This window comes from Cetorhinus maximus, chromosome 3, assembly GCF_964194155.1.
Source record: "Cetorhinus maximus chromosome 3, sCetMax3.hap1.1, whole genome shotgun sequence".
Classification (NCBI taxonomy): domain Eukaryota; kingdom Metazoa; phylum Chordata; class Chondrichthyes; order Lamniformes; family Cetorhinidae; genus Cetorhinus; species Cetorhinus maximus.
In genome coordinates, this window is record NC_135881.1 from 3,541,014 (window position 1) to 3,568,695 (window position 27,682).

Sequence of the window (27,682 nt, forward strand, 5' to 3'; positions counted from 1 at the left end):
TTTAAACTGTGTAAGAGCAGGAATAGACAGGATGTTGATGGGTCTTTACCCAGTGAATAGTGAGGCTCGGGAATGTGTTGCCAGTTGATGTGGCAGATGCTGACTCTGTATCCCTTCAGCAACTATCCAGAGATCATATATCTATGCATTTACAGAGAACACAGAGTCCGTGCGATCTTGTGAACTGGGCTCTATCACCTAGGGGTTTACAATAGAGTCTTCCAGAGGGCTGCCTTTCCCAGATTACATGGCCGTAGTGAGGGAGAGTGGCAAGAGGCATAGGAAATATCTAGTTCCAAAACTCTGATCATCATGGTGTGGGACATACTTGATGTACAGTTCGAGTATCTTTTATCCGAAACCCTCGGGGAAGATTGCTGATGTCAGATTATTTCGGTTTTCGGACACCACATATAAACTCACATTTCAATAGCCTAAGCCTAGGTTAGCTATGGTCTAAAGTCAATAAAATGGCTGGATAAGTAAGATGGATCACAAGAATAAATACAGGGTACATGTAACAAGTTTCTTTTTGACATGTTCACCACAAAAATCGCAAGGTAAACAGTGCAGACAAACAACTAGGCTTCCTGCACCAAACGTCGATGAGGTTCACAAAAAGTGTGTTTTTGGATGTGTTCAGAGCCAATGAAGTATAGTTATTGGTATAATGTAGGAAACATAGCAGCCAATTAAGCACAGCGAGCTCCTACAAACAGCAATGGGGCAATGACAAGATAGCCGCTGTTCTTCTTCCAATACTGCCGGGGAATCTTTTACATCCACCATGCTTGGAGGTGTCATCGTTTGGAGATATTGAATCAGGGCCCTTCCCTCAAGATGTAAAACATCCCACAGCCACTGCGTGGAAGAGGAACAGAGTAGTTATCCTTGATACCGTGGCCAATATTTATCCCTCAAACAACATCGCTAAAACAGTTGATTTGGTCATTTATCTGAAGCTCATTGGGAGCTTGCTGTGTGTCAAGTGGTTGTCTTGTTTCATACATCACAACCAGTAACTACACTTAAGAAAATAAAGTAGTTGATCAGCTGCAAAATACTTTGGGACATTCTGAGGGTGCAAAAGGAGCTACACGAATGCAAATCTTTATCTTTATGCCATTTAATACCTACAAGGATCTAGAATCCCTGCAAAGTGGAAATGGATCACAGTTTTTATTCTCTAGTGTTTCTTTAAAATCCCAATCACTGTTTACACAGAAACAAATGTCAATATTACAAACTCAATGGTAGGAGGGCGGTGTTGAGGTGAGATAGCTCCTCACTCAATTTAAATACAAACATCCAATAATTGCACTGAAATGTGTTTCTGAGACCTAACTTCAAAACCAGTGCAGGTAGAGGGAGTAACGATCTTCTAAGCGAGTAGTATTTAAAGGTTGCAGACCACAGCTCCTCCATCAATTTAAATACAAACATCCAATAATCACATTTAAATATGATCTGAAATCCTTATAGGATAGCATGTGCATCTAGCATCTCGTCAAAGTTCCTTGGTGATACAAAGGCTTGGACACTTTTCCATTTAGACTAAGATTCAATCTATCCTGGATTGTATTTCTGAGGTTTGGTCTCCCTAGATCATAATGGATCTCCTTATTTCCTTCTTCCTTGAAGGCTCCAATTGCTATCAGGGGTATCCTCCTGCTAGGGGACCCCAAAAAATGGCTAATTCTCCTATTCCCATCAGCCTTTCTTCTTCAGCCCCTCCCCCCTGCCCCATGATCCTTCCCTTCAATAGCTCATTCCACATATTCGCTCCTTCCCGTGAACCCCTGACACTTTGCCCCGAAACCCTCCTCAGCTCCCTCCCTTTTTCTAAACCCTCCAACCGACCACTCACTCTACCCCTCGTTGCGCTGTCTTACCCCTTCCCTCCACCCCTCAACATGCAGTCTCCCAGGAAAACAGACTGGGCCATTATTCCATAACGAGATCCTTGGTCCGTTCATCTCTGACCCCTCGGTGCAGTCAATCACGTCCACAGGTGATGAATCTTATGCTGCCACTTTCACCGCCGGTGTGTCGGAACTTGCCGTCAGAGCTGGGGAGGGGGAGGGGATCTGTCTTAGTTCCAGAAGACTACATTGCACAGGAGGAGCCAGCAGGGGTAGATGAAGAACACAATGAAGGGGTAAACAATGGAGCTGTACAGATGGTGGTCGAGGATGGATTCAGCAACAGCCTGCAGGAACAGCTGCCAGCACTCCAGCAAGGTAATCGGGTACTCTGCCAGCTCATGGTACAGGTAAATGCACAGCAGCAGGACAGTGGCCGGTGACATCAGGATGAGGAACAGGGCGTTGAACATCCTACAAGGTGGGGGGTGGGGGGTGGCAGGAAAGAAAAGAGACAGACAATTAAAATCACTAAAAGCGAGTGTAGAAATGGCGGTACTGGAGCCAAGGGAAAAGTGCAGCACACCGCAGTGCCCTCACTCAATTTAAATACAAACATCCAATAGTTGCACTGAAAACTGTTTGGAGATTGGGAAAAACCGTGCTGGAAAAACTCAGCAGATCTGGCAGCGTCTGTGGGGGGAGAGAAAGAGTTAACATTTTGAGTCCAATACGAATAGAACTTCTTCAGAAATCATACTGAACTCGAAAGGTTAACTCTGTTTCTCCACAGATGCTGACAGACCTGCTGAGTTTTCCTGCATTTTCTGTTTTTATTTCAGCTCTCCGGTAATCTGCAGTATTGAAGATGGAGGAATTTGGGAGCTGGCTACAAAACCATCTCAGATTTTTTTTTTTAATTTGGGTGTCGCTGGCCCATCCCTAATTACCCTTGTTCAGAGGGCATCTATGAGTCAACCACATCGCTGTAGGCCAGACCAGGTAAGGACAGCAGATTTCCTTCCCTAAAGGGACATTTTCCTTCCCTAAAGGGCATATTTAGTGAACCAGATGGGTTTTTACAACATTCAACTATGGGTTCATGATCATCATTAGGATTTTAATTCCAGATTTTTAGTGAATTCAAATTCCAGCATCGGCCTTGGCTGGATTCGAACCTGGGTCCCTAGACCTTTGGATTACTAGTCTAGCAACAATACCACTATGCCATCACCTCCCTATAATACCTCTTTTGTAGAGGTATTTAGAGGTTGTTTCATACAGCTCTTTACTCAATCTAACTACAAACAAATACCGGGAATAGCACCACAATGGTTATGAAACTGGACTACTAACGATCCAGAGACAGGAGTTCAAATCCCACCCTGGCAATTGGCAAACTTAAATTCAACTGAATAAATCCAGAATGAAAATATCGGTAAGGGTGACCATGAAACTTTCAGATTGTTCATCTGGTAAACTAATTCCCTTTAGGAAAGGAAGTCTGCCATCCTGACCCAGTCTGGGTAAATCAATAAAAAAACATTTGCACTGAAAAAGTTTGAACATTGAGGAGTCTGGGAGCTGGGTGCCCCAGACAGAGAGAACAAAGATCTTCTGACCAAAAAAGTTCAAAGATCACAGCTCCTCGAATTTAAATAACATCCAATGATTTTGATTACTTTCCGATTCGATCGAGACATGCATTCGCTGGGACTGACGCTCCTCAATTGAGTTCTCTGATGGTCTAGTGAATCCTCTCCTGTCTGGAACAAGGTTCAGTTCATCCCAGAGGGGAGGAAGATCTGGGATGGGGTGTGACTACAACATTTTCCCCACAAAACAAACCCATCATCTCGTCCACATGAGAGACCTGAAACTGAGGACCCCCTAGCTTTTCATGGGGAGATGGTCTGGCGATAATTCGAGAGAAATTAGTTATAATGGCTCACAGGCCTCCCTCGTTGTCCACTGGGACATCCTGAGGATGTGAAAGTTGCTATACAAATGCAGGTTTTTCAACTGAAACAATCCTTTGGTTTCCATAGAATTTTACAGCCCATGTTGAGGCCATTCAGCCCACCATGCCTGTGCTAGCTCTTTGATTGAGCGATCCATTCCCCTGGTCTTTCCACACAGCACTGTAATCTCGTCAGTTTCAAGTGGACCTCTGATACTCCTATTTTATTTGCCTTCACCTACTTGTGGGGTGCTGGCTGAGCCAGGGCAGCTGCTGGGATCAGGGTGACAGCCAGGATGAAGCCCAGTGAAAAGTTGATCAGCGTGATGCAGCCCAGGAGCAGAGCCAGGTAGAGAATGGAAATCAGCTTCAGAGTCATCCAGCCACAGGCAGACACTTCGATTGGCAAGACACTACCGAGTGGAGGGGGGAGGAGTGGGAACAAATAAGAGGTTACATACATATAACAGACACTCAATTTAAATACAAACATCCTGTTACTTCACAGAATTATAAATCACAGAAGGAGGCCATTTGGCTCATTGTGTCTGTCTGGCTCTTTGCAAGATCTATCTAATTGATCCCACTCCCTACTCTTTCCCCATAGCTCCTCCAGTATTTATTCAATTTCTTTTTGAATGTTATTATTGAATCTGCTTTCACTGACATTTCAGGCAGCGCACTCCCATTCACAACTTATTGCAAAAGAAATTCTTGTACTCTACACCTCTATTAATGAAGCCTAAAATACTGTATACTTTAGAGACAGCTCCCTCTACCTGTCCCCCATTATAACTACTCAATGATGTTACCACCTCTCTGTAATTTCCTTGCAGATTTGTTCCTCTATATCCTTCCCACTAGCTGGTGGTCTATACATTACACCGAGCAACGTCATTTCACCCTTTTTATTCCTTAGCTCTAGCCAAATCGATCCTGTCCTTGAATCCTCTGACACATCCTCTTTCTCCAGCACTGCAATACTCTCCTTAACCAAAAACGCCAGACCTCCTCCTTTTTTCCCTTTCCTATCTTTTCTGAACACCTTGTAACCAGGAATATTTAACACACAGATCTGCCCTTCCTTACGCCAGGTCTCCATTATAGCCCAATATCATAATCTCACCAGGCAATCTGTGCCTGTAACTCCCCAGTTTTATTGACTATACTCCATATATTCACACACGTGCAGTGTAACCCTGATTTAGACTTCAACACTTGCTCCCTTACTCCGGCTCCATTCATTAACTTACTATTCTCTGTTTTAGTGCTATCTGCCTCTCCCAGCATTACATGCACCCTGGTATTACTTTATAATATCCTCTCCTGATTCCCACACCCCTGCTGAGTTAGTTTAAATCCTCCCCAACAGCACTAGCAAAACGCCCTGCAAGGAACTCAGTCCCAGCTCTGTTCAGGTGCAACCCATCCTGCTTGTACAGGTGCCATCTCCCCCAGAGCCAGTCCCAGTGTCCCAGGAATCTAAAGTCCTCCTGCACCATCTTTCCAGCCACACATTCATCTGCCTTATCCTATTTCTGTCCTCACTTGTACGTGGCACTGGGAGTAATCTGGAGATTACTATTTTAGAGGTCATGCTTGTTAATTTTCGACCCAGCTCCCTAAATTCCGATTGCAGGACCACACCTTCCTAACGAAGTCATTGGTACCAACGTGGACCGCGACCTCTGGCTGATCACCCTCCCCCAGAAGAATGTCCTGCATGCAGCCGCTCTGTGACATCCTTGACCCTGGCACCAGGGAGGCAACATACCATCCTGGAGTCACATCTACGGCCACAGAAACGCCTGTCTGTTCCCCCAACCAGTGAATCCCCTATCACTATAGCTCTTCCTTTCTTCTTCTTCCCCTCCTTGTACAGCCGAGCCGCTCGTGGTGCCACAATATCTGATCTGATACAGATACAGAGATGGATGTGCATTGGAACTAATCGTTTCAATGAAGTTTTGGACTTGTGTCCTTACTGTTTTGTCCAGCCCTCTCTCTCTGCCTCTCACTAATTCCAGTCTCCAGGTCTCTCTCTCTCTCTATCTGCCTCTCTCTAATTCCAGTGTCCAGCTCTCTCTCTCTATCCGCCTCTCACTAATTCCAGTGTCCAGCTCTCTCTCTATCTGCCTCTCTCTAATTCCAGTGTCCAGCTCTCTCTCTCTCTCTGCCTCTCTCTAATTCGTGTCCAGCTCTCTCTCTCTATCCGCCTCTCTCTAATTCCAGTGTCCAGCTCTCTCACTATCTGCCTCTCTCTAATTCCAGTGTCCAGCTCTCTCTCTATCTGCCTCTCTCTAATTCCAGTGTCCAGCTCTCTCTCTATCCGCCTCTCTCTAATTCCAGTGTCCAGTTCTCTCTGTCTTTCTGCCTCCCACTAATTCGTGTCCAGCTCTCTCTCTATCCGCCTCTCTCTAATTCCAGTGTCCAGCATTCTCCCTCTCTATCCACCTCTCACTAATTCCAGTGTCCAGCTCTCTCTATCCGCCTCTCTCTAATTCCAGTGTCCAGCATTCTCTCTCTCTATCCACCTCTCACTAATTCGTGTCCAGCACTCTCACTCTGCTCTTCACTGTGATTGTACGACAATTCTCACACTCAGTGATATACTTGTTCCCTGCTCACACTTGGCCATGTTTCAATCCTCACTCTCACGTGCTCCCCACCGTACCTCTGTGTATTGTGGGGTAGTGCTAATCCAGCCACATAGATGGCAATGGAGGTGAGTACGACAGCTTCAGTCTCCGACACAGGGAAATGGTCCGTGGCTGTCCCCTGGCACAGGAGTGGTACATAGTAGAGGGCAAGGCCCATGATGTGGCAGATGAAAATCGGAGTCACGATTGACAGGAAACCCGGCCTCACATTCTGCAGCAAAACAACAACACAGAGATTGCACGGGTAACAGATGGACTGACGGATAACAAAGGAAGAGTAAACTGAAGCGAATCCTACAGACCAAGATTAAACCCTATAGGTCGGCAGTGAACCCTATAGACTAGAGTGAACCATGTAGACTGGAGTGAACCTTATAGACAAGGAGTGAACCCCATAGGCTAGGAGTAAACCCTATAGACCAACAACGAACACTATGGACCAGGAGTGAGCCCTATAGACCAGAGTGGAGCCTATGGATTGAACACTACAGACTAGGAGTGAACCATAGGCCCAGAGAGAACCCTATAGATCGGAGTGAACACAATAGACTAGGAGTGAACCCTACAGACTGGGAGTGAAACCATAGACCAGGAGTAAACCCTATAGACCTGGACTGAACCTTTTGGACTAGGAGTGAACTCTATAGACTGAAGCGAACCCTATAGAACAGAGCAAATCCTATAGGCTAGGAACAGACCCTATAGGCTAGGAGCAGACCCTACAGGCTAGGTGCGGACCCTATGGACCTGGAACGAACCCTATAAACCTGGAGTGAACCCGATAGACCCAAAGTGAACCCTATAGACTGGAATGGAGTGAACCCAATAGACCAGAGTAAACCCTAGGAGTGAACCCTATAGGCTAGGAGCAAACTCTATTAGCTAGGAGCAAACCCTATAGACTGGAGTAAACCCTATAGACTGGAGTGAACACTATAGATTGAGACTGAACCCTATAGACCCAGAGTGAACCCTATAGACTAGCAGTGAACCCTACAGACCCAGAGTGAACTCTACAGACCGAGAGTGAACCCCATGGACCAGGAGTCAACCCTATAGACCCAGAGTAAATCCTATAGACTGGAGTGAACCCTATAGACCAGAGTGAAACCTATAGACTGGGAGTGAACCTTGTAGACCAGGAGTGAACCCTATAGACCCAGAGTGAACCCTATAGGCTGGAGTGAACCCTATTGGCTAAGAGTGAACCCTATAAACCCAGAGTGAACCCTATAGACTGAAATGGAGGGAATCCTATAGACCAGGGTAAACCCTATAGACTAGGAGTGAACGCTATTGGCTAGGAGCGGGCCCTATAGCCCGGGTGAACTCTATAGACTGGGAGTAAACCCCATAGACCAGGAGTAAACCCTATAGACCAGGAGCAAATTCTACAGACCTGGAGTGAACCCTATAGACCTGGAGTGAACCCTATAAACTGGAGTGAGCCCTATAGACTGGGAGTGAAACCTATAGACCGAGAGTGAACCTTCTAGACCGGGCATGAACCCTATAATCTGGAGTTAACCCTATATACCAGAGTAAACCCTATAGACTGGAGTAAACCCTATAGATTAGAGTGAACTCCATAGACCGGAGTGAACACTACTGACCCAGAGTGAACTCTATAGTTTGGGAGCGAACCCCACAGACTGGGAGTAAACCCTATAGACGAGGAGTGAACCCTAAACACCAGGAGTGAACCCCGGAGACCAGGAGTGAACCCCAGTGACCAGGAGCGAACCCCAGTGACCAGGAGTGAACTCTATAGATCAGGAGTGAGCCCTACAGACTGGCAGTGAACCCTGTAGACTGGGACCAAACCACATAAACCAGGAGTAAACCTACAGACCCGGAGTAAACCCTACAGATCCGGAGTGAACCCTACAGACCCAGAGTGAACTCTATAGACTGGGAGCGAACCCCTTAGGCTAGGAGTAAACCCTATAGATGAGGAGTTCACCCCTGGTCTACTGGGTTCACCCCTGTTCTATAGGGCTCACCACCACTGCCCGCCCCCCCACACCCGGTCTATAGGGCTCACCCCCGGTTTATAGGGTGATCTATAGAGTCCACCACCCGCCCCCCCCCCCCCCCCCCATAGAGGCTGGAAGTGGACCCTGTAGACTCGGGGTGAAACCTATATATAGGATAAAAACATATAGACCAGAGTGAACCCTATAGGCTAGGAGTGAACCCGATAGACCAGAGTGAACCCTATAGGCTGGAGAGAAATCTATAGGCCGGAGAGAAACCTATAGATCGGCGTGAACCTTATAGAATGGGAGTGAACCCTATAGGCTAGGAGTGGACATTATAATCTAGGCGTGAATCCTATAGACTGGGAGTGAACACCATCAACCAGGAGCCTACCATATAGACCAGAAGTGAACCCTATAGAGCTGGCATGAACCGTATAGACCAGAGTGATCCTTATAGATCAGTGTAAATCCTTTAGACTAGGAGTGAACCCTATAAACCTGGAGTGAATCCTATAGGCTGGGAGTGAACCCTATAGACTGGGAGTGAACCCCACAGACCAGAGTGAAACCTACAGACCAGAGTGAACCTTATAGGCTGGGAGTGAACCCTATATGCTGGGAGTGAATCCTATAGACTGGAGTGAACCCTACAGATCGGGAGTGAGCACCATAGATCAGGAGTGAACACTATACACCAGGAATGAACACCATTGACTTGGAATGAACCCCATAGACCGGAGTGAACGGTATAGACACGCAGTTAACCCTACAGGCCTGGAGTGAACCCTATAGGCTGGGAGTGAATTCTATAGATTGGGAGTGAACCCTATGGACCAGAATGAACCCTACAGACCGGAGTAAGCACTACAAACTGTACAGAACTCAATAGACCGGAGTGAACCCTATAGACCAGAGAGAATGCTATAGACTTAGAGTGAACCCATCAACCCTCGGTCTGTCCTGTCAATGAATCAGTGGATGGATGGAGCTCTGTTCCTGTCCCCCACACGAAGGACCTGCTCGTGAGGGTCAGTACCTGGGCTCAGACTTCACGCCTGGGTAAGGGAGATGAGGTCCATTAGTAACCATGGCATTTGGAACTCAGCAAATCTCAGTAACGGGGAAGAAAATGGGGAATAAAAGGGTACCTTAACTCTAAGGACATTCCAAACAGCAGACCCCCCCACCCTCTTGCGGCACCCAACCTCCATACCTCCACAGCACAATCCTGGGGACACACTGGAACTTTCGACAGTCTAATCCAAAGGTCTAGAGCGTGGAAACACATTAAGGAAAACACGGATCAACAAATCCAAAACCTGTGGAATTTGTAAGACAAATTTGACATTTGCAGTTTATTTTAAAGAAACTGCATTTCTATAGCCACATTCCCATCCCCAGGACGTCTCAAAATGTTTTACACCCAATGAAAGATTTCTGAAGTGTAGTCCTTGTTATAATATAGTAAACGTGGCAGGCAATTTTCACATAGCAAAATCTCACAAACTCCAATGTGATGATGTTCTAGGTGATCTGTTTCAGTGGAGGGGTAAATACTGGACACATGACAACAGGGAGAATTTTCCTGCTCTTCTTCAATATAGTGCTGAACAATCATTCACATCCAATTGAGGAGGGCAGAAGTGGACTCAGTATTAGATCTCATTCAAAAAACAGCACTCCCTCAGCACTGACCCTCCGACAGTGCGGCACTCCCTCAGTACTGACCCTCTGACAGTGCAGCACTCCCTCAGTACTGACCCTCTGACAGTGCAGCACTCCCTCAGTACTGACCCTCTGACAGTGCAGCACTCCCTCAGTACTGACCCTCTGACAGTGCAGCACTCCCTCAGCACTGACCCTCCGACAGTGCAGCACTCCCTCAGCACTGACCCTCTGACAGTGCAGCACTCCCTCAGTACTGACCCTCTGACAGTGCAGCACTCCCTCAGTACTGACCCTCTGACAGTGCAGCACTCCCTCAGTACTGACCCTCTGACAGTGCAGCACTCCCTCAGTACTGACCCTCTGACAGTGCAGCACTCCCTCAGTACTGACCCTCTGACAGTGCAGCACTCCGTCTGTACTGCACTGGGAGTCTCAGCCTGGATTATGTGCTGAAGTCCTTGGTGGGTGTTGAACCAAAAACCTTCTTACTCCAATCGAGATCCTGTAAGTCAAGCAGGAGGAAATTTTGCTTAGATAAGCTGCCCCAGCCCCGCTGTCATACCCTGGCGTAGTTGCCATTTTCCCTCAGTCCTGCAGACCGTGAGGTTCCTCCATGTCACTTTACTGCAGTAAATGTTCGGAGGGCGAAGATGTAAAGTGCTGGAAACGAGGCTGCACCCTGTGTAGACTGCAAACCCCACCTCCAGCCCACCAACTTGTACTTCCCACAGGATGGCGAGTCCCCCCCGAGTGCCCCACACGTTTAGCCAGCTAAGGCACAGAGGCCAGGAAGGTGGCAGGATCGAGCCCCGAGTACCAGCCGCTGATCTCCATCGGGATGGGCTGGTTACAACTGGCCTCAGCACCATCCACTGGGGGCGGGGCAGGGGAGCAGCCTTTTCCTTATCCACTCCTGCGAGTGACTCCTGCCACACGATGGATCCCAGTTTAGAATAGGCTGGGTCTCACGTTTCCCACTCTCCCGGTTAAACAGCCCTGCCTACAATATCCAGGATTAGACACATGGAGAACAACAGCAGGATCACAATGGGTTAGACTCCAAAGCTTTCAGCTCTGCCAATCTAGCCCAGAGTGATGGAGTCAAAAGTTTATCCCTTTAGTTTGAACAGGGGGATATTATTGCACAATATTTTCAGCTCAGGAACATTGGCCCATCGGGTCTATGCTGTGTTTATTCTCCACATGACTCTCCTCCTACCCCTTCCTCATCTCACCCCATCAACATATCCTTCTATTCCTTTTACCCTCATGTGTTTATCCACCGTCTCTTTAAATGTATCTATATTGTTCATCGCAACCACTCCCTGTGGGAGCAAGTTCCACATTCTCACCACTCTCTGGGCAAAGAGGTTTCTCCTGAATTCCCGATTGGATTTATTAGTGGCCGTCTTATATTGATGACCCCCTACTTCTGGTCTCCCCTACACCTTCTCTACATCTGCCCTATGTACATATTTCATAATCTTAAAATAACTTTATCAGGCCACCCCTCGGTCTTCGCTTTTCTAGAGAAAAGAGCCCCAGCTTTGTTCATGCTTTCCTGATAGTTTTTACCTCACAGTTTTCTGGTGGTATCACAACCGTTCACACTAGTTCAGCTGAAGCCATTGAGTGGATTGTTAACCTCACCATCAGACCAGAACTGTGTCATAAACTCTTTAATCACGGAAAATGATTCATCTTCAAGGACTAAGAACATTCTGGAAGAATTTGTGTTTTTAAAAGACAATGTCCCTTAAAGGGTTAATGCAGGGACTCTGGTTGCTGCTGTTCCTGGAAAAGACAGCATTTTACCAGAAAAGGTAATTAAGCAGTTTTAAAGAAGCTGGAAACCTCTTGACCCCAGTGGACAGTTTACAAAAGGGTCACATGGTGATTTATGGCTTTGAAAAAAAAGACAGGCCTGGGAAACTATGTTTTAAAAGCTGGTTTTGGTTTTGCTTTGGGGGTGAAGACAAGGAGGATTAACTGCTTGGGTAAAGAACACACCAGATCCTGAAGCTCCAAGCCCAGTCCCAAAGCAGAGAATGAATGGAAGTTGCTCCGAAATCGCTCTACATTCTGAAATTGACCGGCTGCAAGTTTTCCTTGAAGTCTGCCTGAAAAGTAGTGCAAGGGTCATCGATTGTTTCCCCGACCAGTGCTGAGAAACCAGCTGTATAACCCGGACACCATTTATCCTTTTCCCTTTGACCCATTGACTTTTAACCTCTTGGCAGAATTCCGCTATTTAATTAATTTTTGTTGTGAGAGAGAGTTAGGGTATTTGGAAAGAGTAATTATTATACTTCCATATTTCACACTGTATGTTAATAAGTTTTGCCTTTCTCCTTGACAAGTCTGGTTTTACAATAAACTAACAATTCTGTTGTTTATTGAAGAAACCTGGGCACTGAGTGTTCATTCTGAGGTTAATAGGTAAAGCACATATTTGGCCATATATAGCCAGTTGGAGAAATTATTTAACTATATATTGTGAGCCAAGGAGTCGTGGAGCTATGGACAGACATTGCACTCCTCCCATCTTGGACATAACAACTGCCGTATGAATAAAAGAAATTCTGCTATCAACTTAATAAATCTTTCTGGCACCTTCTCCAGTGCCTCTATACCCTTTTTATAATAAATCTAGAATCGCTGCTTTTTAATTTTATCCTTCTAGAAATGAGTCGTAGTGTTTGGTTTAATGGCCTTATTAACCAGTGCTGCTCCTTTTCGTGATCTGTGTATCTCTGCCCAGTTCTCTGCCCCTGTTGAACTAAAGGCCCTCACTGGAGTGCAGCTCAGAGTATCACCGGGAAGGAGCCACAGCTTGGACAATCCAGCCATTAAAAGGATATCTTCAGCAGCAGGATGAGGATGAGGAAGATGAAGGCGGGCATGTAGTAACCGATGGATACAAAGCGAGATAAAGACGGCAACAAGTAAAAGAAGTAAGACTGATGCAGCCTCTCCAGCAGGTTGTTCAACTTCCTCACTATTCCCTCGAACACTCTAGGCCAGGAGAAAATTCCAGTGATTAGAGAGAGGGCCTGATTAACCAGGGTTCCTCTTAGTGAAAATAACGATTAACCAGTGACGCTTATTAAAGTAATGATTAACCAGCCATGACTGTTAGCGAAGGTAAATATTAACCAGCCATGACTGTTAGCGAAGGTAAATATTAACCAGCCATGTCTGTTAGTGAAGGTAAATATTAACCAGCCATGTCTGTTAGTGAAGGTAAATATTAACCAGCCATGTCTGTTAGTGAAGGTAAATATTAACCAGCCATGTCTGTTAGTGAAGGTATATATTAAACAGCGATGTCTGTCAGTGAAGATGACGATTAACCAGTGATGTCTGTCAGTGAAGATAACGATTAATCAGTGATGTCTTTGGTGAAGATGACGATTAACCAGCGATGTCTGTTAGTGAAGATGACGATTAACCAGCGATGTCGGTGAGTGAAGGTGAATATTAAACATGGTTCTTGTTAGTAAAGGTAATGATTAATCAGGGGTACTTGTCAGTGAATGTACCAATTAACCAGTGGTGCCTGTTGGTGAGGGTAATAATTAACTAGTGATGTCTGTAAGTGTAGGTAACGATTAACCAGGGCTTCCTGTTAGTGAGGGTAATGATGCACCAGTGGCGACACTCACTTGCCGACAGTTACCATGTCGAACTTGTACTGCTGGAAGCTGTTGATTCCTCGTATTGTCACTGCCTCAATGTGGTATCTCAGGAAGAGGCCGTGATCACCCTGGGATTTTCCTGAGCCCTGTTTGAGGACCATCAGCATCATGGTGTTCAGCGAGTGCATGTAACCCTCAAGGGTCTCTCCGTCCATGCGTGGTAACTGAGAATAAACACAGGGTAGCATCATTCCAGTGCTCTCTATTGACACAAACGCCTCCAGCCCACCTCCTGCCTCAATCACCGGATTCTGGCTTTCTGACCCCAACCGTGCCCTCTGACACACAGCCCCTGGTCCCTCTCTGACCCCAATAACACTGTCTCTGATCCCAACTGATGACCCTGAAGCCTATCCAAACACCACCCACCCCCTGAACCTGATCTCACCCTCTGACCCCTACCTCACCCTCTGACCTCGACCCCACCCTCTGACCCCCAATTGATCATCCCTGATGCCACCCACTCCTAACTTCACCCTTTGACCCTGACCCACCCTCTGAACACCGATCCACCATCCTTGACCCCACCTCTTGACCTTGTCTACCTGCCACTTTGCCCCCCCACGCCCCACATTGCTGGGGTCTGGGGTCCCAGGGTCCCACCTTGCCCTGGATAGTACACAGGACCCCGTTCTTCTGGCAGAAGGACGTGAAGAGGTTGACCAGGTCGAGGTTGGGCAGCTGACCATTCAGCCCCTCAACACTGATATCGAAGCTGGTGATAACATCGCTGCTGATTTCGATGGTGATGGCGGCCTGGATTGCCCCGGCTCGACCCTGCATTACTGATGAGTTAATCTCTGGAACAGGAAACAAGAGAAAAACACCTCACTGTTTACTTCAGCATAAAAATCACGACTGACAATCCCAATGCAGTATTGAGTCAGCACCACAAATTTGGAAGGTCATCACTGAGGAGTGCCGCACTGTCAGAGGGTCAGTACTGAGGGAGTGCTAAACTGTCAGAGGGTCAGAACTGAGAGAGTACTGCACTGTCAGAGGGTCAGTACTGAGGGAGTGCTGCACTGTCAGAGGGTCAGTACTGAGGGAGTGCTGCACTGTCAGAGGGTCAGTACTGAGCGAGCGCTTCACTATCGGAAGGTCAGTACCGAGGGCGTGCCACACTATCGGAGGGTCAGTGCAGAAGGAGTGTTGCATTGTCGGAGGGTTAGTATTGAGGGAGTGTTGCACTGTCAGAGGGTCAGTACTGAGGGAGTGCCGCACTGTCAGAGGGTCAATACTGAGTGACTGCTGCACTGTCGGAAGGTCAGTAGTGAAGGCGTGCTGCACTATCGGAGGGTCAGTGCAGAAGGAGTGTTGCATTGTCGGAGGGTCAGTACTGAGGGAGTGCTGCATTGTTGGAGGGTAGGTACCGAGGGAGCCCTGCACTGTTGGGGGGTCAGTACTGAGTGAGTGCTGCGTTGTGGAGATTATGTACTGAGAGAACCCTGCACTGTCGGAAGGCCAGTACTGAGTGAGTGCTGCACTGTCGGAGGGTCAGTACTGAGGGAGTGCTGCACTGTCAGAGGGTCAGTACTGAGGGAGTGCTGCACTGTCAGAGGGTCAGTACTGAGGGAGTGCTGCACTGTCGGAGGGTCAGTACTGAGGAAGTTCTGCACTGTCGGAGGGCCAGTACTGGGGGAGTGCACCAGAGTCGGAGTGTAGGTACTGAGGGAGCGCTGGACTATTGGAGGGCCAGTAATAAGGTAGAGCTGCACTGTCAAAGGGTCAGTACAGAGGGAGTGCTGCACTGTCAGAGGTTAAGTACTGAGGTAGTGCTGCACTGTTGGAAGGTCAGTACTGAGGGAGTGCTGCACTGTCAGAGGGTCAGTACTGAGGCAGCGCTGCACTGTAAAGGATCAGTACTGAGGGAGTGCTGCACTGTCAGAGGTTAAGTACTGAGGTAGTGCTGCACTGTTGGAAGGTCAGTACTGAGGGAGTGCTGCACTGTCAGAGGGTCAGTACTGAGGGAGCACTGCACTATTGGAGGGTCAGCACTAAGGGAGCGCTGCACTGTAGAGGGTCAGTCCTGAAGGAGTACTGCACTGTCAGAGGGTCAATGCTGAGCAAGTGCTGCACTGTCGGAGTGTCAGTACCGAGGGAGTGCTCCACTATCGGAGGGTCAGTGCAGAAGGAGTGCTGCACTGTCAGAGGGTCAGTACTGAGGGAGTGCCGCACTGTCAGAGGGTCAGTACTGAGGGAGTGCTGCACTGTCAGAGGGTCAGTACTGAGGGAGCCCTGCACTGTTGGAGTGTCAGTACTGAGGGAGTGCTGCGCTATAATGGGGTCAGTGCTGAGGAAGTGCTGCCTATCAGAGGGTAGGTAATGAGGGAGTATTGCACAGTTGGAGGATCAGTACAGAGGGAGCGCTGCACTGTTGGAGGGTCAGAACTGAGGTAGCCCTGCACCAAGTGTCAGTACTGAGGGAACATCGCACTCTAGCAGGTTCAGTACTGAAGGAGCGCTGTGCTGTTCGAGGGTCAGTACTGACTGAGTGCTGCACTGTCAGAGGGTCAGTACTGACTGAGTGCTGCACTGTCGAAGGGTCAGTACTGAGGGAGTGCTGCCTATCAGAAGATCGGTACTGAGGGAGTGCTGCCTATCAGAGGGTCAGTACAGAGGGAGTGCTGCACTGTCGGAAGGTCAGTGCTAAAGGAGCCCTGTACCATCGGACGGTCAGTACTGAGGGAGTGATGCATTTTGGAGGGCCAGTACTGAGGGAATGCAGCAGAGTCGGAGTGTAGGTACTGAGGGAGCGCTGCACTGTCGAAGGGTTAGTACTGAAGGAGTGCTGGATTGTCAGAGGGTCAGTACCGAGGGAGTGCTGCACTATTGGAGGGTCAGTACCGAGGTAGTACTGCACTGTCAGAGGGTCAGTACAGAGGGAGTACTGCATTGTCAGAGGGTAAGTACTGACAGTGTGCTGCACTGTGGGAGGGTCAGTCCTGAGGATCTGTTGCACAGAGGGGCATGCTTAGGGAGCGCCGCCACTGTCAGATGGGCCATCCTTGGAAGCTCCCTCTGCCCTCTCAGGTGGATGTACAAGTTCCCACGGTCATTATTGGAACAAACAACTAGGAGTTCTCCCAGCTGTCTTGAGAAAAGCAGGTGATTTGGTCATTGTCATAGTGTTTGTGGGATCTTGCTGTGTACAATTTGGCTGCCGCGTTCCCTACATTACAAAAGTGACCACACTTCAAGAATACTTTATTGGTTGTCAGGCACTCTGGTGGGATGTGAGACGTGTGACAGGAATGCAAGCCTTCTCTTTCAGGCTACAGTCCAATCTGTAAATGGAATTCGTTGTTTTCCTCACCAGTTACATTAACATCATGATAAGCTTCGAGCCAAGCCTCCATCCCGATCATGTCATGCTCATTGAACAGGAAGATGATGTCTTTTGCCCAGTATATCTGACCTGTGATAGAGACAGAGTTAGGAACAGTAGGACTAGGACTGCTCCTATCGAGCACTGGCGAAGCTGCTATGAACCAACAAGGTCAGAGTTCCATCGCCACGACACAGTTAAGGGTGGTTTTCTGCTCCACAGGTTTGGATGTCTTTCTCCCAGCCAGTCTGATACAGTACAAACTGTATCCTGTGCAGCAGCAAGCATCCAATAAAGTGCCCAGAACTGTCTCACCACAAAAAACAATGAAATGGGATATATTGTCACTCTGCGAGACACAGAGTAAAGCTCATCTCTACACTGTCCCCATCAAACACTCCCAGGACAGGTACAGCACGGGGTTAGATACAGAGTAAAGCTCCCTCTACACTGTCCCCATCAAACACTCCCAGGGCAGGTGCAGCACAAGTTTAGATACAGAGTAAAGCTCCCTCTACACTGTCCCCATCAAACACTCCCAGGACAGGTACAGCACGGAGTTAGATACAGAGTAAAGCTCCCTCTACACTGTCCCCATTAAACCCTCCCAGGACAGGTACAGCACGGGGTTAGATACAGAGTAAAGCTCCCTCTACACTGTCCCCATCAAACACTCCCAGGGCAGGTACAGCATGGGGTTAGATACAGAGTAAAGCTCCCTCTACACTGTCCCCATCAAACACTCCCAGGACAGGTACAGCACGGGGTTAGATACAGAGTAAAGCTCCCTCTACACTGTCCCCATCAAACTCTCCCAGGACAGGTACAGCACGGGGTTAGATACAGAGTAAAGCTCCCTCTACACTGTCCCCATCAAACACTCCCAGGACAGGTACAGCACGGGGTTAGATACAGAGTAAAGCTCCCTCTACACTGTCCCCATCAAACACTCCCAGGACAGGTACAGCACGGGGTTAGATACAGAGTAAAGCTCCCTCTACGCTGTCCCCATCAAACACTCCCAGGACAGGTACAGCACGGGGTTAGATACAGAGTAAAGCTCCCTCTACACCATCCCCATCAAACAGTGGTATAATACTATTGCACTGGACTTGTGATCCAGAGACCCAGGGTAATGCTCTGGGGACCTGGGTTCGAATCTCACCACGGTAGATGGTGAAATTTAAATCCAATAAAAATCTGGAATTAAAAGTCTGATGATGACCCTGAAACCATTGTCGATTGTTGTAAAAACCCACCTGGTTCACTAATGTCCTTTACGGAATGAAATCTGCCATCCTTACCTGGTCTGGCCTACATGTGACTCCAGACCCCCAGCAATATGGTTGGCTCTTAAATGCCCTCGAACAAGGGCATTTAGGATCAGCAATAAATGAATGAATAAAAGAAAACTCCCAGGACAGGTACAGCATGGGGTTAGATACAAAGTCCCACAATGTATTTTAACCCCAAGCAGTTCCATTTCCCCGCACTGTCCATCCTATGCGGGGCTGATGCCCATTGAAACTGGGGGCCTCCTGATCATTCCCGATTTTGCCTGGCTATGGAATTCCCTCTCCAGCCCTGTCCACCTCACTATCCCTGTTCCTTTAAGATGCTCCTTAAATGCTCCTTAAAGCCCACCTCTTTGATCAAGTATTTGGTCAGCTGTTTTAATAATCCCTTATGTAGTTCGATGTCAATTCAAGTTTGCTAATCTCTCCTGTGAAGGGCCTCGGAATGCCTCACTACGTTAATGGCACCACATAAAGGCAAGTTTTTGTTGGATAGAGACTGACAACTAAATGTCACAGGGATCCCCTGGAATAAGTGGGTAGGAATAGTGGAGTCTTGCAGTGATCTGTGCTGGGGCCTCAGCTATTTACAATCTATATTAATGACTTAGATGAAGAGACAGAGAGTCGTGTATCTAAGTTTGCTGATGATACCAAGCTGGGTGGGAAGGTAAGCTGTGGGGAGGACACAGAGAGGCTGCTAAGAGATATAGACAGGTTAGGTGAGTGAGCAACAAGATGGCAGATGGAGTATAATGTAGGGAAATGTGAAGTTATTCACTTTGGTCGTAAGAATAGAAAAGCAGAATATTTTTTAAAAGATGCAAAATTTGCAAATGTTGATGTTCAAAGAGACTTGCAGGTGCTTGTACAAGGAACACAGAAAGTTAGCATGTAGGTGCAGCAAACAATTAGGAAGGCAAATAGCATGTTGGCCTTTATTGCAAGGGGACTGAGTACAAGAGTAAAGAAGTCTTGCTACAGTTGTACATGGTTTTGGTGAGACCACATCTGGAATATTGTGCGTAATTTTGGTCTCCATGTTTAAGGAAGGATATACTCTCATTGGAGACGGTACAGTGAAGGTTCACTAGATTGGTCCCTGGGACGAGGGGGCTGTCCTATCATAAGAGGGTGAGTAAATTGGACTTAAATTCTCTGGAGTTTAGAAGAATGAGAGACGATCTCATTGAAACTGACAAAATTCTGAGGGGGTTTGATAGGGTGGGCACTGAGAGATTGTTTCCATTGGTCAGTGAATCTAAAACACAGGGACACAGTCTCAGGATAAGGGGCCGGTTATTTGGGACTGAGATGAGGAGAAATTACTTCACTCACAGGGTTGTGAATATTTGGAATTCTCTACCCCAGAGGGTTGTGGGTGCTCCATCGTTGAATATATTTAAGGCTGAGATGGACAGATTTTTGGTCTCTCAGGGAATTAAGGGATACAGGAAACAGGTGGGAAAATGGAGTTAAAGCCCAAGATCAGCCATGATCGCATTGAATGAAGGAGCAGGCTCAATGGGCCATGTGGTCTACTCCTGCTCCTATTTCATGTGTGCTGGTGAGCTCCCAGGAGAGATGCTCAGTCCATCAGTTCAGGCTGTGTTTCCTCCTTCACACAGGGACATTGAGACCAGACACAAATGGTGCAAAAGCTACACCCAGTGGATTTGTCCACTTACAACATGGTAAAAGGTAAACTAGGTGGACTCACCCATAGGTACAGGAGGAGGCAATTCAGCCCATTGCGCCTGTCCTGCCACTCTATCAGATAATGGCTGAACTGTACCTTAACTCCATTTATCCACCTAGGCTCCAAAACCCTTGATACCCTTAACAAAAATCTATTGATCTCAATCTCAAAAGCTCCATCTGATCCTCAACACCCATAGTTTTTGTGGGAGAGCTCCAGATTTCTAGTATCAAACAGATTGAAACTGCGGTTGCTGGGTTAGGAGGTGCACGATTGTAATGTGCATCTCTGTAAATAAATGCTTACAAAAGTGTGTAAAGATTGGCTCCAGTTCTATCCTTCACCACTTGGCTTTCTGAATTGTAAAATTCTATACAAGCCTGGTCTATGCAAGTGGTCCTCAATAATTTAGCTCTTTTAGACCCGGTGAATCTGCACTGCATTCCCTCTGAAGTCAGTATATCCTTCCTGAGGTGTGGTGTCCAGAATGGAACGCAATTGCTCCATGGAGATCGGACCAGAACAACAACAACCACAACCTGTATTTGTATAGCACCTTTAGTGTGGTAAAATGTTCCAAGGCTCTATATTTTAACTCATTCTTTCAAACAAACTCAAAGCTGGCAGGAAATATCACTCTGCTCAGGCTATATCTGGACATCACCCTCCTCAAACACTACAGTACGCTGACTCTTCAAGGGCAGCCTTGATCCGAACGCAGTCACTCCAGATGCAGTGCAAAGAGTAGTGTTGCCTCCTCCCCTTTGAATTCTAAACTGGGACGAGGGGCAGAAACTGCATCTCCAGTATAGGTTACCCCCACCCCCCCTCCCACCCCACCACCCCCTAGCGGGAAGTTAACCCATGTACCTCACCTCGGAAGTAGGAGGCCAGAGCCAGGAGTAGCCCGGCAGCCTGGCTGTTCAGTTTGATTCCGACTGGAGTGCTCAGGACAATCGACTCTGTGCTCGCCGCTCTCGAGGCACGGAGAATTCCATAGACGTTGGTTCCTTTCACTATCTGTGTTTTCAATTGAAAAGCTTGAATCAATAACTCCCGTCAGACTGCGAAACAAACAGTAAAGGGTCAGCCATGGAATTGCTAGCCCATCTGATACTCTCAATTACCTTCTCCCAATACCACAATCTACAGCTTGAACATGTAAACCTCCCTCTTTAATTTATCTGTACGCTTATCACCCCCAGGCTAATGCCCTGGGGACAGGGGTTCAAATCCCACCACAACAGCTGGTGGAATTTCAATTCCATTAATAAATCTGGAATTAAAAGCTGGTCTCAGTAACGGTGACCATGAAACTGTCATCGATTGTCGTAAAAACCCATCTGGTTCACTAATGCCCTTTAGGGAAGGAAATCTGCCGTCCTTACCTGGTCTGGGCCTACATGTCACTCCAGACCCACAGAAATGTGGTTGGCTCTTAACAGCCCTTTGAAGTGGCCGGGCAAGACACTGAGCTCAAGAAAATTCGTGATGCCCACATCCCATTACGAGATATTTAAAGAAGCACCTGTTTTGTCTGCCACACAATATTATGTTTAAACGTCTCACCCCTATTTAGGTGTGTTTGCAAGAGCATTCCATAACTCTCTTGTGTCTCTGCAAACTCCTCCAGCCCCTATAACACTCCGAGGTATCTGCACTCCTCTAATTATGACCTCTTACGCATGCCTGAATTTAATCGCTCCACCACTGGCGGCCATCCCTCCAGCTGTCAACACCCTTAGCTCTGGAATTCCCTCCCTACGCCTCTCCACCTCACTTTCCTCCTTTAAGACCCTCCTCAAAACCCATCTCTTTGACCAAGTTTTTGGTCACCTGCCCTAAGATCTCCTTATGTGGCTCAGTGTCGAATTTTGTTTCGTAATGATTCTGTGAAACACCTGGGGTTTGTTCTGACGTTAAAGGCGGTATGTAAATGCAAGCTGTTGTTGTTGCTGTCTCGCCTCTTTACATGCAAATATCTGTTCCACTTTCCACATCCTCCAGAAAAATAGTTTTCTAAAATAAAAATTTCCAATCATTGGTAATGTTCAGGGAAATTCACCCAGCAACAGACCAGGCCTTAGTGACACAGGAGGCTCAGCCTCCTCAACTTGGACTGATCTCAACATTATAAAAACAATAAGGAGAGAGAGCAAGCGAGAGATTACATCCCAGATTCCGAGCTGCAGCCTGAAATTTGTAATTTGCAAATCAAGTGGCACTTCAACTCTTACTGACCTCACCTGGCGTTTATTTAACAATGACATTTTCGGGGCTATGGGGAAAGAGCAGGGGTGGGGGGGGGTGCAGGAGTGATTGGATAACTCTACCAAAGTGGAATGATGGGCTGAATGGTCTCCCGCTGTGCTGTAACATTGCCCGAATCAGACTTTGTGGCCTTACAGGATCCCAGCAGCAGAATAATGCACTTGTTCTGTGGTTACATGGCACAGCAGTCCTCTCCTCAATGTATCCACGAGCACTGTCACGGGAGGGGCTTGTACGATTAGTCAATAACTCCATCAATTATGTAGCATGCGACTACCTGGAAGGTAGTGGACAGATTATAAGAACCTTGGTGTAACAGTTCCTGTGTTCTATCATCTCAGGCACAGGCTCGATGGGCCGATTGGCCTCCTTCTGTGCTTTATCATTCTATGATCTACATGCTTACCTGTGGCAGCTTTCTTTAATTTCTGTCTCCAGCTCTTATGTTTAATGGCTGGGTTAGGAGGGTGCAGTGGTTGTGCTACTGGACCAGGCTTGGATGAATGACCTAGAGGTCAAGAGTTAAAAAGCCCACTGAATTTAAGAACTTGAATCAAATTCCGGTTTCAGTACAAGTGCCCACGAAGCTGTGGGATGAACCCGGCTGGGTCGTCACAGTCCCTGAGGGAAGGAAACCTGCCATCCTTACCCAGCCTGGGCGATTCAGCCACACCATCGTGGCTGAATCTTAACTGCGCTCTGGCCTAGCAAACCACTCAATTGCTATGACAGATTGCAGAGTTTCAAGGCGGCAGTTCACCACTGCCAAACAGAGGGCAGCTAGGGACGGGCAATATTGGTCAGCCTTGCCAGCTACACTCACATCCAAACCCCAATCCCCCCACTCTTGCTGCAGTGCAGATTCCAAGACAACCTCGAGGCTCTCAGTCCGGACTGAGGCACCCAGCTCTCATCTGGGTGGATGGATTTCACAGTGGGGTCACGGGGGAGAGCAGGTTGGGGGCTAGGAGGAAGGACGCTAGTGAGTTCCCTTAGTGTCTGTATTGTTGCGGTTTCATCCAGTCCATAGTTGTTACAAAGCCTCGTAAACGTACGTATCTCTCTCGTAACTCATCTGGGAAGGGCAGAGTTCGGGAGAATGTCTGAATGTGTGTCTCCAGTCCCAGGCCAGTCATAGTCTTCACCAGCCATTCCACAGGCATCTCTCTGGAGCAAAGGAAAAGTCTGTGGTTAGGACTGGATAACACTGCACTAGCAACATTGAAACTCTCTCTGTGTACGCACTGTGATTGAAAGGCCCTCCCTGTTTGAGCTCAGACACCCACACACGCCCTGTCATACCTCATCGGTAAACCCCCCCATCACACTCCTGGATTCCACCGTGTCATATACCCCAACAAGCCCAGTATTACCCCAACACTCTGATCGATGATCCTTGACTCTAGCCCTGGCTGTCCAGGAAATTACCCCCCCATTAAATCATTCCAATCCAATCAGACTCCCCCAAATCCCAGCCGCTCAGATCATGTGCGAAACGCTCCAAGCAGAGACCCCTGCCCCTCTTACCCCGCCTTTTTCCTATGTGCCGAGAATTCCCGGGCATACGACAATGCCCTGTCACCATACACAAAGTTCTCGTCCACCATGGTGGAGCCCATGGCGTTCTCTGAGGTGTACATTCGAAGGATGAAGGGTTCAAAGGCCAGGCCCATGAACCAGGTGATCCCAGCCACATAGCACAGGAAGCTGGAGACAGGAGAAAACACAGAGAGAGCATCAGAAACATCTGGTCAGCAACCACCACAACATTCCCATCGCATTCCCAACGCATTCCCACATCAGGAGCATTCCCATCGCATTCCCACATCAAGAGCGTTCCCATCGCATTCCCACATCTGGTGCATTCCCATCGCATTCCTACATCAGGAGCGTTCCCATCGTATTCCCACATCAGGAGCGTTCCCATCGCATTCGCACATCAGGAGCGTTCCCAAAGTATTCCCACATCAGGAGCGTTCCCAAAGTATGCCCACACCAGGAGCGTTCCCAACACATTCCCACATCAGGAGCATTCCCATCACATTCCTACATCAAGAGCATTCCCATCGCATTCCCACATCTGGAGTGTTCCCATCGCATTCCCACATCAGGAGCATTCCCACATCAGGAACATTCCCAATGTATTCCCACATCAGGAGCGTTCCCAACGTATTCCCACATCAGGAGCATTCCCATCACATTCCCACATCAGGAGCGTTCCCAATGTATTCCTACATCAGGAGGGTTCCCATCACATTCCCACATCAGGAGCGTTCCCAACGTATTCCCAAATCAGGAGTATTCCCATCACATTCCCAAATCAGGAGCGTTCCCAACTCATTCCCACATCTGGAACATTCCCACATCTGGAGCATTCCCAATGTATTCCCAGATTTGGAGCAGTCCCATCGCATTCCCACATCAGGAGCATTCCCAAATCAACATTAGGCACTGAGCCTGGCACAGCAAATAAACAAAATCTCCACTCATCACACTGTCCCCATCAAACACTCTCAGGACAGGTACAGCACAGGGTTAGATACAGAGTAAAGCTCCCTCTACACTGTCCCCATCAAACACTCCCAGGACAGGTACAGCACGGGGTTAGATACAGAGTAAAGCTCCCTCTACACTGTCCCCATCAAACACTCCCAGGACAGGTACAGCACGGGGTTAGATACAGGGTAAAGCTCCCTCTAAACTGTCCCCATCAAACACTCCCAGGACAGGTACAGCACGGGGTTAGATACAGAGTAAAGCTCCCTCTACACTGTCCCCATCAAACACTCCCAGGACAGGTACAGCACGGGGTTAGATACAGAGTAAAGCTCCCTCTACACTGTCCCCATCAAGCACTCCCAGGGCAGGTACAGCACGGGGTTAGATACAGAGTCAATTTCCCTCCACACTGACCCATCAGGTACAGGTTGTATTTGAACTCAATATTTCTTTCCCCCACCTTTATATTTCCACTTACCACAGGGGTGTGTTCATCCTGGTGAGCAGGTTTGTCAGCACCTGCCTCCGGTTTGGATCCGAGAGGAGACCCATCTCTGCAAACCCACGTGATAAATCCGCAGGATGAAGTGTGTGTCTCTGAGCTGGTGGAGGGTGTGGGTTTACATGTGGCCCACGCTGAAAGAAAAAAGATGGAAAGAAACAAAATGATTTTCAACACAGGCTCTGATCCTCTGAGTGTGGCTTCACAGGGGTGGAGGTAGAGTGGGTGGGTGAGGGGTTGTATTTGTGTGGGGAGTAGTGTTGTGAGGGTAGGTGTACCAGTAGATTGGTCCTAGTTGCTGTTACTATAAGATGGAATAAAATAGATAGTATGGAATACTCTCCTTATATTTGCCTGATTATTATTTGCCTGATAAGTGTAGCTCCAACAACACTCAAGGAGCTTCACCCCATCCAGGACAAAGCAGCCTGCTTGATTTGCACCCCATCCACCACCGATGCATAGTGGCAGCAGTGTGTACCATCTATAAGATGCACTGCAAAAACTCACCAAGGCTCCTTTGACAGCCTCTTCCAAACCCATGATATCTGCCACCTGGAAGGACTTGGGCAGCAGACCCATGGGAACACCACCACTTGCAAGTTCCCTTCCAAACCACACACCATCCTGACTTGGAAATATATCATTGTTCCTTCACTGTCGCTGGTCAAAATCCTGGAACACTCTCGCTAACAGCACTGTGGGTGTTCCTACACCACATGGACAGCAGCAGCTCACCACCACCTTCTCAAGGGCAATTAGGGGTGGGCAATTGTGCAGCTATTGTAATGATGTACGAGGTCAGACATAAATGCTCCAGAGAATGTTCAGAAAGTAATAACCAGAATGGTTCCTGAAATGTGAGATTTTAGCAACAAGGCTCAGTTGGAAAAGCTGGGGCTATTCTCCTTGGAGGAAAGGAGGTTGAGGGGAGATGTACAGGTTTATGACAGGTAGGCAAAAGAAAAAACTCTTCCAATTAACTGATTGTACAAGGACTAGGGGAGGCAGATTTAAGATTTTGGTCAAGAGGTGCAGGGGGAATGTGAGGAAGAACTTTTTTTACACAGCGAGGGATAATGACCTAGAACTTGCTGCCCATGAGGGTGGTGGAAATGGCGACAATGAGTGATTTCAAAATGAAATTGGATGGGCTCTTGAAGGAAATAAATGTGCAGGGATATTGGGATCGAGGGGGGTGCAGGATCGACGGTATGACTCCACGGAGTGCCGGCATGAACTTGGTGGGCTGAACGGTCTCCTTCTGTGCCGTAAATGACTCCATATCAAAGGCACACTAAATTTAACACTAAACAAACTTACACATTAATGGCGTATGCTCAGAAACTGCTGAACCCTTATGGTCCTAATCCTATAGAAGCTGCAAATTCCCTGGAAACTTCAGGCTAGTCTTGCTGAGGCCAGTGTAAGCAGTCTGGACGTCATGGTTATAACCTCCTGAAGGAGTGGCTGGGTTTGTGAGTATAACTGGTGTCTATATGTCACATACACACTGTACGTAAGGAGTTGTGTTCTATTATTTCATTGACATGATTTAATGAAGATTATTAACCAGGTGGTTTAATGTTTCCCAGGCCTCAAAGAACAATTTGCTCCAATACCCCATATTAGGGCAATGGGAATAAATGACATATCCTATGATGTCCGATATATAAGTGCTGAGGGGATGAATTACAAGGCCCTGTGACTGCCCTGGGCTCGGGGAAGGGCTGCCAGTGTTTTGAGGGCCGGATAAGATCATCAGCCTGGGCTGCGACGCCCCTCACAGTCGAACAGCCCGTCGGTTATTTTAAGGCGCGCGGGCGGGGGAAAGGTTTCAGGAAGACACAGTTCCCATGGCAACAGCGCCAGCAGGGCTCCGGCCTTGTACCCACCACAGGGTGGGGACAGTTCTTATCCCCCACCCCTCCCACGGTCAAACCTTACTCACCCCCGAGATGGGCCCGAGCCCGGACAGACTCACTGGATGCACCTTCAACCGGATCCTCACCTACCGCCGCCGGACAGGAAGTTTCCTCACCCGGACCCAGGACAGTGACACACACACACTTCCGGTAGCACCACAACAACAAGGTTCAGCTGGAGGCCAAGAGCGTCCCTCAGAGAAAGACTCAAAGCTCCAAGAAGCACCGCCACCTGGTGCCGGCAGAGAGCAACTACAGTTGGTCTAAATTGGAATATGATGATTGCAGCATTGTTGAGATTATATGAATAAATGAACATTAGCAGTTCTATTG

The 27,682-nt window shown here is 47.8% G+C and overlaps 1 protein-coding gene and 1 long non-coding RNA gene across 2 annotated transcripts; both read right to left on the minus strand.

Annotated features, from left to right (window-relative positions):
• Nucleotides 1-1,110: 1,110 nt before the first annotated feature.
• On the minus strand, nucleotides 1,111-27,568 carry gpaa1 (glycosylphosphatidylinositol anchor attachment 1). Its single transcript, XM_078536102.1, has 13 exons — nucleotides 27,376-27,568; nucleotides 25,401-25,558; nucleotides 23,951-24,130; nucleotides 23,479-23,590; nucleotides 21,028-21,172; nucleotides 17,147-17,248; nucleotides 14,434-14,630; nucleotides 13,798-13,994; nucleotides 12,994-13,147; nucleotides 9,678-9,740; nucleotides 6,497-6,693; nucleotides 4,065-4,235; nucleotides 1,111-2,336 (listed from the first exon to the last, which is right to left on the minus strand). The coding sequence occupies exons 2-13, from the start codon at nucleotides 25,472-25,474 to the stop codon at nucleotides 2,093-2,095; spliced, it is 1,836 nt and encodes a 611-aa protein (XP_078392228.1). The 5' UTR covers nucleotides 25,475-25,558; nucleotides 27,376-27,568; the 3' UTR covers nucleotides 1,111-2,092.
• Nucleotides 4,261-6,473, minus strand: LOC144675045 (uncharacterized). Its single transcript, XR_013574738.1, has 3 exons — nucleotides 6,357-6,473; nucleotides 6,277-6,315; nucleotides 4,261-6,233 (listed from the first exon to the last, which is right to left on the minus strand). It is a non-coding gene; the product is annotated as an uncharacterized LOC144675045 (long non-coding RNA).
• Nucleotides 27,569-27,682: the final 114 nt, after the last annotated feature.